Here is a 13,575-nt window from a genome sequence, read left to right as displayed (position 1 = left end):
AAAGCACATACACTACTCACAAAAAGTTTGGGATATTTAGCTTTCAAGTGAAATTTCAGGACGAGCCTAAAATGCATTCAAACCTTTATAGGTGAACTTAATGTGACCTTCTCTAAGCTTTTGAATGCACATGTTCAACAGTTAAATGTTTCAGTACATTTTGCACAATCTATAAGGTGTAAATTAAAGACAAAATTCACAAACGACAATGCTCCAGCTCATCAAGGTGACATCACCAGGGAGCGGGTGTTGGAGACTGGGGTATCTCAAATTGAATGGCCTGCACTTTCTCCAGACCTGAATCCTATTGAAAACCTTTAGGATTAGCAGAGTCGACGTGTAGAGGCTAGAAACTCTGCACCCCAGAACCTCAATAACCTGAGGGCTGCCCTTCAAGAAGAGTGGGATGCCATGCCTCAGGAGACAATGAGTCGACTTGTGAACAGCATGAGATGTTGTCGCCAAGCTGTAATTGATGCTTAAGGGCACATGACGAGTTATTGAGACGTTGGCATTTTTAGTTGTGGTGTACCCACCATTGTTGTTAACTTTTGTTTCAATGAATTATTTGAGATGATGAAATCCCCAGTGCATCCTTCTACTTAAATGTCCTACTTTCATGATATGATAGCACTGTAGCGGCAAATTTCACCTAAAAGCCAAATATCCCAAACTTTTTGTAAGTAGTGTATAAAACTTTCAACTCTTGGTACGTTTAGTTCCTCAAACTAAAGTAGCATTTTCACCATAATTTGAAGAAATTCTAGTTGTTGGTACTGAAACTACTGTAAAGGTTAATTATTTTTGCTTTACATTTCTAGGAATTTTTGTTTTTGGTACTACAAGAGGTACTATAAAGCCAACTTAGATTTCAGGAACTTGCACTTCCTAGAACTAATAATATGTTTCCACCTAAAATACTAAGTACTTTAAATTCTGATATTCCCTGGAACTGACGTATATTTTCCACATAAAATACCAGGAACTTTTAATTCCTGTAGTTCTGGAACCAAAAGTGCATTTCTCACCTAAAATTCCAGGAACTAAAACTGCATTTCGCACTTAAAGTTCCAGGACCTTTTAGTTGGTAATATTTGTGGTTCCTGAAAATAAGATATCTTCCCGCCTAAAGAAACGTCATGTTACTTGTAACTTCTGGAACTAAAGCAGAAGGTGCAAGTCAAAGTTCTAGGGACTAACACCACATTTAACCGCCTATAATCGCAGGAAATTTTACTTGTTGGTATCTATAGGTCCTGAAAATATTGCTGAACTTCTACTGAGAATTATTTCTTCTTGGTAGCCGCAGCACACAGAAGAAAAGTCACAATTTCCACCTAAAGGTCTAGGGACTTTCAGTTGTTGATACCTGTAGTTTATGGTACTCAAAGGGTTCGTGCTCTAGACCACTAAACTTGAACTTAAACTAATGAACTTTTGGTTCATGGATAAATAACCCCAGAACTAAATGTAGACAATAATTCCTGTGGTCCAAAAACACAGTGGTCTTCCAAAAGGTCCTAGTTCCGTGAAAACGCGCCACGAGGAAAGACATTTTCCACACCAATCCTGAAGTCTGATGTGATGGTCTGCATTTCCCTCATGAGGTCTGTGCCCAGGTTCTTGACGTTGTCCAGGTCGTCTTTCATGGAGAAGGACAGGTCCATCAAGTAGTACAGGTCTATGGGATAGTCCTCAGCTCGCTTAAACTTCAGATCAAAAGTCTGTGGCTCGCCTGCGGCGTGAATCATCACAAAATCAGCACCCGGGAAATGCCTTTTCAAAATACTATTCGGAAAACAGACATACCTGATCTGAGGGTAAGGGTGAGCTTCTGTGGCTGGATCTGCGTGATCTGCTCAGGTTTGGGCTTGTCAGTCTCGTCCTTCTTGCGGTTGGTGACTGGTTTGTTCTTATTGATCACGATGCTGCCACGAGGGTTCTCGATTTTGGCCACGTTGCACTTCCTGGTCTTCAGAGACTCCAGGTCGTCACAGCGAGCAGACTTGGACTCGCCCACCGAGAGGAAGTCCTGACCGGCCAACAGAAAACAACATCATCGTAAACATTTGTCTGATCAGGATCAGGATAAAACTTGCAGAATACTTCTTTTGGTCACTTTTTTCCCGTTCTTTAATAACTAGCAGAAATACATGGGTTGGTTTTACCAAAAACACAACTTGAGTCAAAATAGTGTTGTGTCATATAAGGAAGTAGAATCATGTCATCTCTGCAAGCCTATCTGTGAATGATGGTCCATGATGATGAATAATGTCTTATAAAGGATTAATGACAAAATTCAGGCACATACAAGAGTTGAGAATCAAAGAAGCAAACAATTTGGTGCCAATCCAAAGCAAGATTGTTGAGCCTTGGCAGAGGTCTACGTTCTCCTTTCTGCCCATTTTACATGGCTGACGTGGAAGTGTCAAGGTGCTGGAATTTGTCTTGTACTGAATGGCAAGATGGAACTTGTACAAGGACATAGCGCACACTAACTAGCATGTTATGACAACAACAACTGATAGAACCCTCTGATGTTGCAGATTAGACACATTATATATTTGGTTGTGAAGCAAAAATAAAATCTAAAATGTATTTTGAATAATGTCATTAGCATTTGCTTTTTCTCAAATAGAATTCAAAAGTCAAAATGGAAATCATCCATCTTCCGAACCGCTTATCTTAAAGCATAACAAGCAATAGTTTGCCAGACGTGCACAATTAAAGTACCACTAATGGTCACACCCACCTAAATTCAAAATTCGTTCTCCGCATTTGACCCATCCCCCGAGGGAGCGGTGAGCAGCAGCAGGGGCCGCGCTCGGGAATCATTTGGTGATCTAAACCCCCAATTCCAACCCTTAATGCTGAGTGTCAAGCATAGTGGCAATGGGTCCCATTTTTATACTCTTCGGTATGACCCGGCCGGGGATTGAACCCACAACCTCCCAGTCTCAGGGCGGACACTCTACCACTAGGATGTGAGAACTCAACATAATGCAAAGAGAACTACACCATGTGCATAAAACAATAACCACGGAGCCTCTGCAAGCTTGGGTCTAACAGCTTTATTGAAACATCATGGACCTGGGGTTGGCACACTCGATCCTCAAGGGCCTGAGTCCTGCAGGTTTTGGATGTTTCCCTTCTCAAACACAGCTGATATATAATCAGCTCATCAGCAAGCCCTGCATAAGCCTGATAATTGATTGTAATCAGTTTGTGTTGGAAGAGGGAAACCTCCAAAACCTGCAGGACTCCGGCCCTCGAGGACGGAGTTTGCACACCCCTGTCATAGACGTCAACAAGTACATTTTATGTGATGGTGTAAAACTTTAAGCAATGAATATTTGAACACAAGTGGTGAGGCAACATGTAGACACACTACTCACGCATATATGCTTTATCCTCTGCAAAGAAAAACGAATGTAACTCCAGATTACTGAGGAGCAGTGACTGGCTTCATGAACAATATCTATATCAGACTGCCCCAGGTGGTCACTATAAGGAGCAGCGCAAAATCCATTGAGGCAAAAGTGTGTGTGTGTGCATGTGGGGGGTGGGGGCAATTTTTTTTAAATTAGTGCTATTTCTCTCATTAAGTAAACATTGTTTTTTTGAGGAATCTGGAACGGATTAATGTCATTTCCATTCTTGCCAACAGGGGAAGATGACACAAAATTGACAACGACACAAAATTTAAATGTTTTAAGACCCGAGCAGTTTCTAGTGGAGATGATGACATACTAGTGTGCTGACCCAATTCTTTCAGTCAAGCAACTGACCTCATCCGTGCACCATCCGCATGACTCGGCCACTTGGATGCACTGACCGCACGACTGAGCGTTGGCCTTGATGCACACGCTTCCCTCTGAAAGAAGAAAAAAAAAACAATGTGAAAAGCAGCTGCGAGTAAGTATGGGCGAACCATTTGTACTCATAAATACTCCACTGTCAAGTCAAACTTTACAACATGCTCCAAGAACAGCAGAAATACTTTAAAAAACAAGACTTTATTTCGATGCCGTTTGGCCAAATACTAGTATTGTATATTATATTGTTAAGGTGAGGCGTTATACCGCCACCTATTGTTCCTGAAGTACACTTCTTTTACTGAGTCTTACCTTGTTGCGCTCGGATAAAGCTCAGAAGTGCTAACGTCAACGCTAGCACAATTAGGCGAGGATCCATCTGGGGACAACAGGATAAAAAAAATCTATTTGGTTAAATTCACATATATGAACAAAAAGTATTGTGGCACATACATTGAGTGGAGCAGTGGAATTTTCACTTGGTGTTCAAACACTTACAGGAAGTGAAAAAGTTTTGAGACACCTACAGTTAGCAGAAAAAAAGTGAAGAACATATGAATAGGGACAACACCTTTTACATCACATTTACTGTAACTATGTGTAAAAGTATTTTAAAAAGTATCAGATTCAGTATATAAAGGCTCATCATGCCTCATTGTCCTCCATTAGCTTTAGAGGAACAACATGACCAAATAAGGACGAAGCACCACCAGCCTGAAGTTTGTTGGCATCATCTACCAGCTCATCAGAACCACCATGATGATGAGCCAAAATAAAACTAGTAAAATATATGTTTGTGTTCAGACTCAATTTATCATTTGTACTTTTATCCTGGCATCAGTCAACACAAAATTCAGGGAAACAATGACCACAGGAAAAACTAAAGACAGTGTGTACAATGCCCATATTTGGTCAGGCTGAATCTCAGCCATCCCAGTGACACACACTAGCAAAATGGCCTTCCCCGTGGAGCACTAGGCTAACAGTTGTGAGCTAAAACAGGAAACAAAAGGCTGTATGTTGTTTAAAATCATCCTCAATGTTAAATTCACACCTCATATGTACAGACACAAATAAGAAAACTGGTTGCACACTTGCTAAGATGCCTCTAACCATATACATCCTGTGGCACCCGGTCATGTGACCAGATTGCCATCAAACAACATTCTCACTGACAGCATGACCACAATATTGAAAAATATGAGATGCTACTTCCTTATTTGCATAGTAGTAACATAACTAGTAAAACACTGGCAAAGACATTGCAGCATATAATAGCATTCCTATCATAATGTAAATGAGTGAACAGTATACAACTTTGTTTTTTTTTTTTTTTAGGAAACATCCAATACTAGCGAGATTGCTCAATTTGGTTTGATAAATAATAGGGATGATCGATAGCACTTTCTTTCAGACCGATCTTGTTACTCAACTTGTTACTCGAGTAGTCACCAATACTAGATACAGATACCACTAGTACATAGAATTCCCATCCAAAAATGACAGATACTTTTAAAGAAAGACCTTTTAATCCCAATATAGTATTTTTCCTTAAAATTGTATGAAATTAATGGTAATTTTCTATTCCAATAATTTCTCGTTCCTGATTGTAAAATGGCCACCGTCACGGGTACAGATACCTTAAAATAAGGCTGGTATCCGTACTTGCCCATTCCTAATAAATAATGATAAAATGCAAAAATGATTTGACTTAGGCTACAAGCTAATATTTAGCTTGATGTAAACAAGACTTTGACAGTCAAACTGGAGGAGGCGGAGTCCCCACACAATGTCATTATATCATAATTCTTCAACATATATGTATCATGTTTTCATAAAAGGTCGTGTTAGCAACATGTACATTAAACATAGTAGTGGGCGTTTATAAGCGTTACAGGATATTTTTGCTCAAGACTGAATGAAAGTCCACCAAGTGCAGTGTCCCATGTATCTGGCTTAAATCTGCAGCGTGAAACCACAATTCTGAGAGCACCAGCACAACACCATGTGATCAGAACATTCCTCTACTAACAACCATGTCCAGGCACCTCCGTGGTGGTGACGTCACACACTAGATCTAATTGCTCTGACACTTTAAGTAACTGATATCTGAACACAAACAGTGCAGCTGCACATGTAAACAGACAATACAACAATACTCACAGGCATATAATCGTAATCCTCTGCACACAAAAAGACTAATATTACTGCAGTTCACCTAGTTGCAATAGTTGTAAAACTCTTCTTTGTGTCTGCACTGCAAGGCTGTATTATACTGCCCCCCAATGGCCATGTTGCACACACCAGAAGGATTCATAATGAATTAATCATAATCCACAACCTGTTTATTTATTTATATTCCATTTTGTTCTGTTAAAAACTAAATAATTAGGATTTTATAAAGCAAACTATTATAGAGTGGGAAGGGGGTTAATTAATGACATTTCCATTAGCAATTATTTGTATTATTTATTATTATTTCCCTATTGATATGGGGATGATTTTAAATACGAGTGTTTTAAGTTACGACACAGTTAGGAAACAAATAAAACTCGTAGCTCAAGGCACATGTAAAAAATTGTATTTGTTGGAAGAATGTACATAAAGCATTTAAAATGGAACAGAGCATCAAGCAATAAAAACAAGCGCTGTGTGATAACTAGGGATGCACGAACATGCTATTTTCAACCGATACCAATAAAGCAATAATTTAAAAAGTGCCAATGTCGATAACCGATAAGTAAGCCGATAACTGTTTGCAAAATTAACTTGAATACAAATACACTTTTGAGTCCTAATATAAGTCTAACATGTACATTGAAACATTGTGTAAAGCACCATGAAGCTGAATTTTAATGATATCTCTGCTTTAAAGACAACAAGTTACTCATGTTTTACGAGGTCGCGCACATTATGACATCACTAATATGCGACACTGCCATAGGAGAGGGGAGGAGTTGAGGAGTTGGGCACAACTTAAGCCACAACCACAACAGATTGACCAATGCGACAAGTCTATTATTATTATCTGGGTTATCTGTATGACGTCAAATTGGTTGATAATTGCCGATAATTATTGGCCATCGATATTATCGTGTATTCCTAGTGATAGCACATAAATTAGGTCTTCTATTAATGGAGCCAATCAACATTTTTTTATATTATTATTATTAATGTTATCTGACAATTTGAGTCAAAGAAATAATTACAAAATTTGGACAGCCCGTACAGCGGAGAAACAAACACAAGCATTTAAACAGAAGTGAAAGTTTTTCACAACAAATTGACTCAAAACATCTTGTACAAATGTCTTGTCTTGCATGCTATTTTTTAATTTCCTGCATCCATTATTGTTGTTGAAACGATGCAAATTTCCCCATTGTGGGACTAACAAAGGTTATTTTATCTTAAACTGTGTTTCCACTAAGTGGAAGAATTCAATCTGGGTCATTTCTATCCTCGTGTCAAACAGATCGTCAAGCTAAAAAAAAAAAAATATATATATATATATACACACACACACACACACACACACACACTGTACCTGTAATAATAATACTACTAAAAATAATAATATTAATAAAATGGCACAGTATCTTGTGAGGACATGTAAGCAGTAAGCACTGGCAGCATGTAGCAGACGTGTAAGATAATCATTAAGCCTAGATGTTTTTACACTACCTTGTCTTTGTTAGGCCTTTCCTCTTTGGATTGTTAATTAACTAGCTCCTTTATGAGAATGTCAGAGGAAGAACACTCACCTACATGACTCACATTTGTACTTTTATCTCACTTTTATTACAAACTGATAAATTAACAAGAGAAAGGTGGTGGCCATTATGTTTAGTAAGTGAGTGTGTGTTTGCGGTTATGCTTCAAAGCACACCTGCTAAAATTTAGACCAAGTTCAGATACACAACCTGGTAACACAGTTTTTTTTTTTAAACATGTAACAACAAACTACTACGACAAATGTGACTATTTTCGCACCCTACATCCTGTTATGCTTTGCTGATGTACAGCTTCCTCCTTAGCATTTTGATGGCTGTTAAAGGGGTGTTAGTAGGGGGGTCATGTGATGGTGGTCACCAAACAATTTGCCACCCATCCCCCTTCTCGCTTCGCCAGCCGGTCAGACGGACAGCGCACCACCAGCTGCTGCTTCAGCAAGTCCACTTTCAGTCCATTAGGGTCCCACCTTCTCTTCTGGTAAGATGCCCCCCCTTCACACCAAACAAACACTCCTAGCCGACTACACAATTATTCCCCACATCAAAACCACACCCCGGACCAGCTGCAATTCCTCATTCCAGACTACAAGCAGGAGCATCTTAGTTGTGTCAGGACAGGTTGCAGTCAACTCATGACTATCAGAACAGTTTTATAATGTTCTTTAGGACACATGTAAACACAGTTGAGCTATTATGTAAATAATAATAATTGAGACCAAACTAGATGGAAATAAAACTAAGGCTGAGATAAAATACAAGTTTTCTACGATGGCTAATTAATGAGAAAAAAAGAAAAACAAACAGCCAATTAGTTTTTGCCTGCGTGTGTTTGTAACATGATGCACAAAGAAGAGAGCCTAACGTGTTCTTTTTTTTTCACAACAGCTGCATCTTGCATTACTTATATGTCAACATAAAAAATAAAAAAAACAATTTAAGGTCTGTTCTTTAAAGTTTTCATTAGGAAACGAACAGCGAAAAGCAACATTCAGATTGGCTGATCTACCTAGGCCGTGCGGCCATTTTGTAACCAAACAAGGCGCCAAGCGCTCAGGGTTAGTGGGTCACATGGAGGAGATCCCAAACCTCCAGATCCAGACCCCCTCTCAGGGATGAGCTCATACATTCCAACCTAACCACCTCCATATTACAGATGCTGTGCTGGAATAATGAACTTGGGTTTGTCTTCTGTGGCGCTAGCTGTGTCACGTCACGTGGACGTTTACGCCAAGTTCCATGATATCTCAGCTTGGACAAATAGCACATACGTTTGATTATTTTCCAGTGATTACATCACTTTCAAGTACCAGATGAAGAAAGTCACATGCAATAGAGTGAAACATCATTATTGGAGCGGTTTAAGGACCAAACCCCAATGCGAAAAGCCAAAATTCCCATAAAATGCATTCACACGAAATATGTTTTCAATTGCCTATATTATTCATTTAAACCATAAATACTGTACTCCACATCAAGTCTGTGCTTGCGCCAACCAAGCCAGACAAAAAGCCTTAAATATGTTACAGAAACAAATGAATGTGGTTACATCATCCCAAACTCTTTTCTTACGTCTTACAGCCATGAGTGATGCAATCAATAAAACTGTGAGCTGACTAAGCAGTGTAATAGGCCAAAATGAATCTGTTCAACACAACAGAAAAAAAAGCTCATAATAATGTGCTAATTTGTACAGACATTCAGGACGATTACGATTTTAATCTATTAAACCCAACAAACGTTTATTTAAAGGTTTCATTTGTCAAAAATAATTCCTGTGCAAAATGTACACTGTACAAATGTATACGGATTTTAAATTTGTTTGAACATAAACTTAACTTTCATAGTTTTTTTTTCTTAAATGCCACAATGAAGTAGTTGGTAGCTATTAGGGGTGGGAATCTTTGAATGTCTCACGATTCGATTCGATTTGATTCCTATTTTTGGGTCTGCGATTCAGAATTAATTTTCGATTAAGAACAATTTTTGATTCAAAATGATTTGATTGACAATGATTTTTGCTTCAATCTATAGATGTGCAAGGAATTGTAATGATCTATTCCAGTCTGACTCGCTAATGCTAATTAGCGCGCTACTCGCGGCACTTTTATCACTCAAAAGAATGGCTCCACGCTGGAAAAAAAAAACTTTTATTGGAATAACTTGATCGTGACTTTTTCCTTCTACTCTCTAATGTGGCTACAATTTAACAGTGTATTAGACCGCGTGGAACCACACTGCCCCTAAGTGGCCAAATCGGGTACAACATGAACAGCGCTCCAATTAAAGGCACACAAAGACAAAGGCAAAACAATATAAAATGATTTAAATAAAATGGATTTTGGGACATTTAAAATTGATTCTGAATCGTACTAAATGAGAAATCGGGATTTTTATGAGAATCTATTTTTTGACACACCCCTAGTAGCTTTTGTAAACATGTCTTGTAAACCACCCATCCAGCATTCTGCCACTTGTGCAAAAATGCAACTTAAAAAAACATTTGTACTGTAACAACATAAGAACTACAGCTTTTAATAATCCAAAAGCCAAAATTTGATTTCACGATTTAGCAAATTTTCAACGATTCGATTTTTTAAATGCCGATGTATCGAATTAATTCGATTTATTGCGACAGATTTTCATGTGTGGAGGAGGGGAAAGCAGTGTGTCATAGAGGAGAGTGACGCAGGAGACATGAGATGGCGCATGTTTTTCCAAATCTCCGTAACTCTGGAACCATTTGCGCTCGCACCAAATTCTGAAAGCGGAGGAGCGGAGCTTTGCATTGAGAGAGAAAAAAAACACAATAAAAACTGCTATGATGATAGGATTAAAAGGTTAATCACAGCGACAAATACAATTACTTGAAATGAATACCAAACTGGCCATCTTGCGCTCCACTTTAGAGATTCCCCTTTGTTGTTTAACTTTTATGACTTCTCATGAAGAACAAGTCGTCATCCATGACTCAAAGATGACAACTAGGTGAGGAGGAGGAAGACGGAGAATGAAGTGGTCTTGGATTGTGTAACACAAAATGACCCCATGGACTCTTATACGCCGCTTAAAAAGTGTTTAAGGCGTAGCTCAGGAAGTGACTCACTATCCCCTCATGTCTCCACTCAACAGGACAAATCCTTCACATTTTCTGCGACCTTAACTTTTAAATATGTTATTTTCTATTTGTTGCTAGACAACATGAACAATTCAACATGGAAAAAAAACAAAGCTTCAGGCACCAAGCAGGCCCGACGAGTCCCGACTTGTCAGGGAAGACGACGATGTCTGCAGTCCCGTCTGACCAGAAGATTTTGGTTAACCAGCAGAGTGCGAGCCAAGACCTCCATGTGGACCACTCGGCTTGATACACACAATAAAACAGAACCGCACTGCGGTCTCCCGGGAGACGTTGAAAGCATGCTTTGTCGCATACATTGTGAACAAAAGGAAGTCAAAAAGACATGCTTAAAGGTGTATTGACAAAGTACGGGCTGGCCAGACTAAATGGAGGCAGCCTGTTTCATTGCATCTTTTCTTCTTGGACCAACTTAATCTTCAAATCTGTAATCAAACTTATCACAAATAGACCCGTAATTATTCAAAATCCTGAGGAATAACACAAATAAACATGGCATTGGTGTGGACTTGGAATGCTAATATGAAAAATAACGCATAAAGCAGAGAGTCAAAACTAAAGATTTTTTATTTAATGTGTAGGTTTCTCGTTTTTTTTCAGAATGGTATGCATTTGCAGCAAAACACTGTCGTACAAGTAGTCGTAGAAATCAGTGTCCGACCAAATTATGACTAATCTTAGTGTTTCATACATTTGTAGAATCACAATGCTAATGCTAAAAATGATGATACAGTTAAGCCACAAAGTAAAGTGAAAACTAACACTTCAGGTGTTCACCCTGTAACAGGCAAACAAAGCAAAGATCATTTCAGGCTTTGTACAAGGACTCTGAATGTGAATGCTTATGCTACAACAAACAATGAAAACATGATTCAGTTAAAAAAAAAAAAGAGTTATAAGAAAAATGTGGTTTCTTCTTCTTTTTTTCTTTCTTTTTTTTTTAAAACATCTACCTACACTACAAAAAGTAAAACTACGACTTAAAACTAAATATAAATATTTCCCATGTAAAATAAACATCTTCCTCCAGAAAAGACTATTTCAGTAAAGTTGCAATATGGAACTTTTTTCCCAAATATAACTTAACAATAAGCTTTTTATTTGACCACTTATGAGTGAATTGCCTTCTAATTAGTCGATTAACACCTTAGCTGTTCACAATGGGTACTCCTGCAAGCCTCTGGCCAATAGTTTTCAGACTGGATTCGGGTTAGAATTTCCCGCGCCCCATCTGCGGATATGACGTAATGTGCGTGGTGTGTATGTGAACAACGGTAACAGTTTCATTTTTGGCAGTAGCGATTCAAAATGGAATATTCTAAGTTCAGTAGCTTTAAATAAATATATACAATTTTAATCTTGTAAAGTAGGCACTTTTTAGATAGAACGTAATACTTATTTTTAGAACTTAATAAATACTTTTTTTTAATAATAAAAAAAATATACTTTTTGTGTAGTCTTTCACTTTTTCTTCTTGAAATTTTTTTTCCCCAACAAGCCACACGCTCAGATCAGCGAGCATCAAAGCATTAACTCATTTTATTATTCTTTTTTTAAAGGCAGTGGATATATTAGCCGTGAACGACAACTCTCCAGTCCTGCTAGCGATATTTTGCCTTGAACGGCTCTAAAGGGGTAGATACCATGGACTTCCGACTTCCGTAAGTCATACACCTACGCTGTTTCCACAAAGTGACAGCAAACTAACATTACATGCGGTATATCTGATTGCGACCCGATATTATTTATTTTTTTAATACATTTTTAATAAATTTTCTTGAAAACTTCTTGGGTGGTCGCCAGTTTATTAGGGTGGCCCACCCAAGTATTAACATGGTGTGGGAAACACTGGTATACATGTACATTTTACACACACTTTAATGGAAGATTCCCATAAACCACATGCAAATATACAACGGTATAAAATAACGAAAAATGTAATAGAGAAAGCCAATTAGAATGAAATGACTTTTAAATAAGCAAGTTAGTGAAAAATAAGAGGTAGCAAATCTGTTAGCAAATTACTCGGTGAACAAATAAGAGGTGTTTGCTCTGCACAGTGGCCTACTTTCTATTCAAATGTACTCACATTCTTTCGAGGACCAGATTAAACCAACACAACATTTTTCACTTTAAAAAAGGGATCCGTAAGGTTATAAAAGTATATTTTCTGTGTAATGTTCATCCACAGCCTGAATTAGTTGCCTGGAGGCACACATTCCATCTTTTGTCGTCGAGCAATGGCAAGACGAACTTTGAAAGGTGAACAAAGTGTGTAAAAGTAATGTATTACTAATAAAACTTACCTTGTTCTGATACTTAGCTCCCGTAGACTCACGATGACATTTATTATTCCACGAGAATGTCTTATTTAGTCCAAAAACAGAAGCGAAATGAAAGAATAGTGGCGGGGCGAAGGCTAGCTTTGAAAAAAAAATATGCCAGCCTTCACTTGATTTCCTTCTCTCACTCGGACAACTTTGCCACAGCGTTGGGGGACTTTTTGTCTTGTCCTCCCACTAATACTGACTCATCGTAAGTTACAAAATAGACTAGCGGGGACGCGTCTTTATCGGCTGGTCCGACATAGACACTGCTGATCCTTTTTTTCCCTGGGAAGTGGGAACAACTTCGTTTTTTTTTTTATGAGGTGCCCCACCGTTGAACTGAACAAACCTCTTCTTCTTCTTCTTGAGCGACACACCCCGCCCGCCCAGCTACAACGGCGGCACATAGCGGCAACTGCAACAAACACACCTGAGGAAGCAAGTATCACTGCTTCGATACGTCTGAGCTGTCGCCATATTGCTGCAGGCAAAGTCGTCCTGTCAAGCGGTGAAAGTCGACCTAACAACGTGTTTTCTAAACAGTATTTTATGAAGTAAAATTTTAG

At 38.5% G+C, this 13,575-nt stretch overlaps 1 protein-coding gene across 1 annotated transcript in view; it reads right to left on the bottom strand.

Annotated features, from left to right (window-relative positions):
• LOC144043420 (integrin beta-1-like) overlaps window positions 1-13,353 on the bottom strand; it is a 24,936-nt gene extending 11,583 nt beyond the window's left edge. Inside the window, exons 1-5 of the mRNA XM_077557032.1 lie at window positions 12,989-13,353; window positions 4,128-4,194; window positions 3,789-3,874; window positions 1,810-2,032; window positions 1,565-1,735 (exon numbers count right to left, since the gene is read on the bottom strand). Of these exons, the coding sequence (XP_077413158.1) occupies window positions 1,565-1,735; window positions 1,810-2,032; window positions 3,789-3,874; window positions 4,128-4,194 (547 nt within the window). The 5' untranslated portion in view covers window positions 12,989-13,353. The remainder of the gene's footprint in view (window positions 1-1,564; window positions 1,736-1,809; window positions 2,033-3,788; window positions 3,875-4,127; window positions 4,195-12,988) is intronic.
• Between the last annotated feature and the right edge of the window lie 222 nt (window positions 13,354-13,575).

This window comes from Vanacampus margaritifer, chromosome 2 (assembly GCF_051991255.1).
Source record: "Vanacampus margaritifer isolate UIUO_Vmar chromosome 2, RoL_Vmar_1.0, whole genome shotgun sequence".
NCBI lineage: Eukaryota > Metazoa > Chordata > Actinopteri > Syngnathiformes > Syngnathidae > Vanacampus > Vanacampus margaritifer.
The sequence above is the reverse complement of the archived record's forward strand: the minus strand, read 5'-3'. Positions and strand labels throughout refer to the sequence as shown.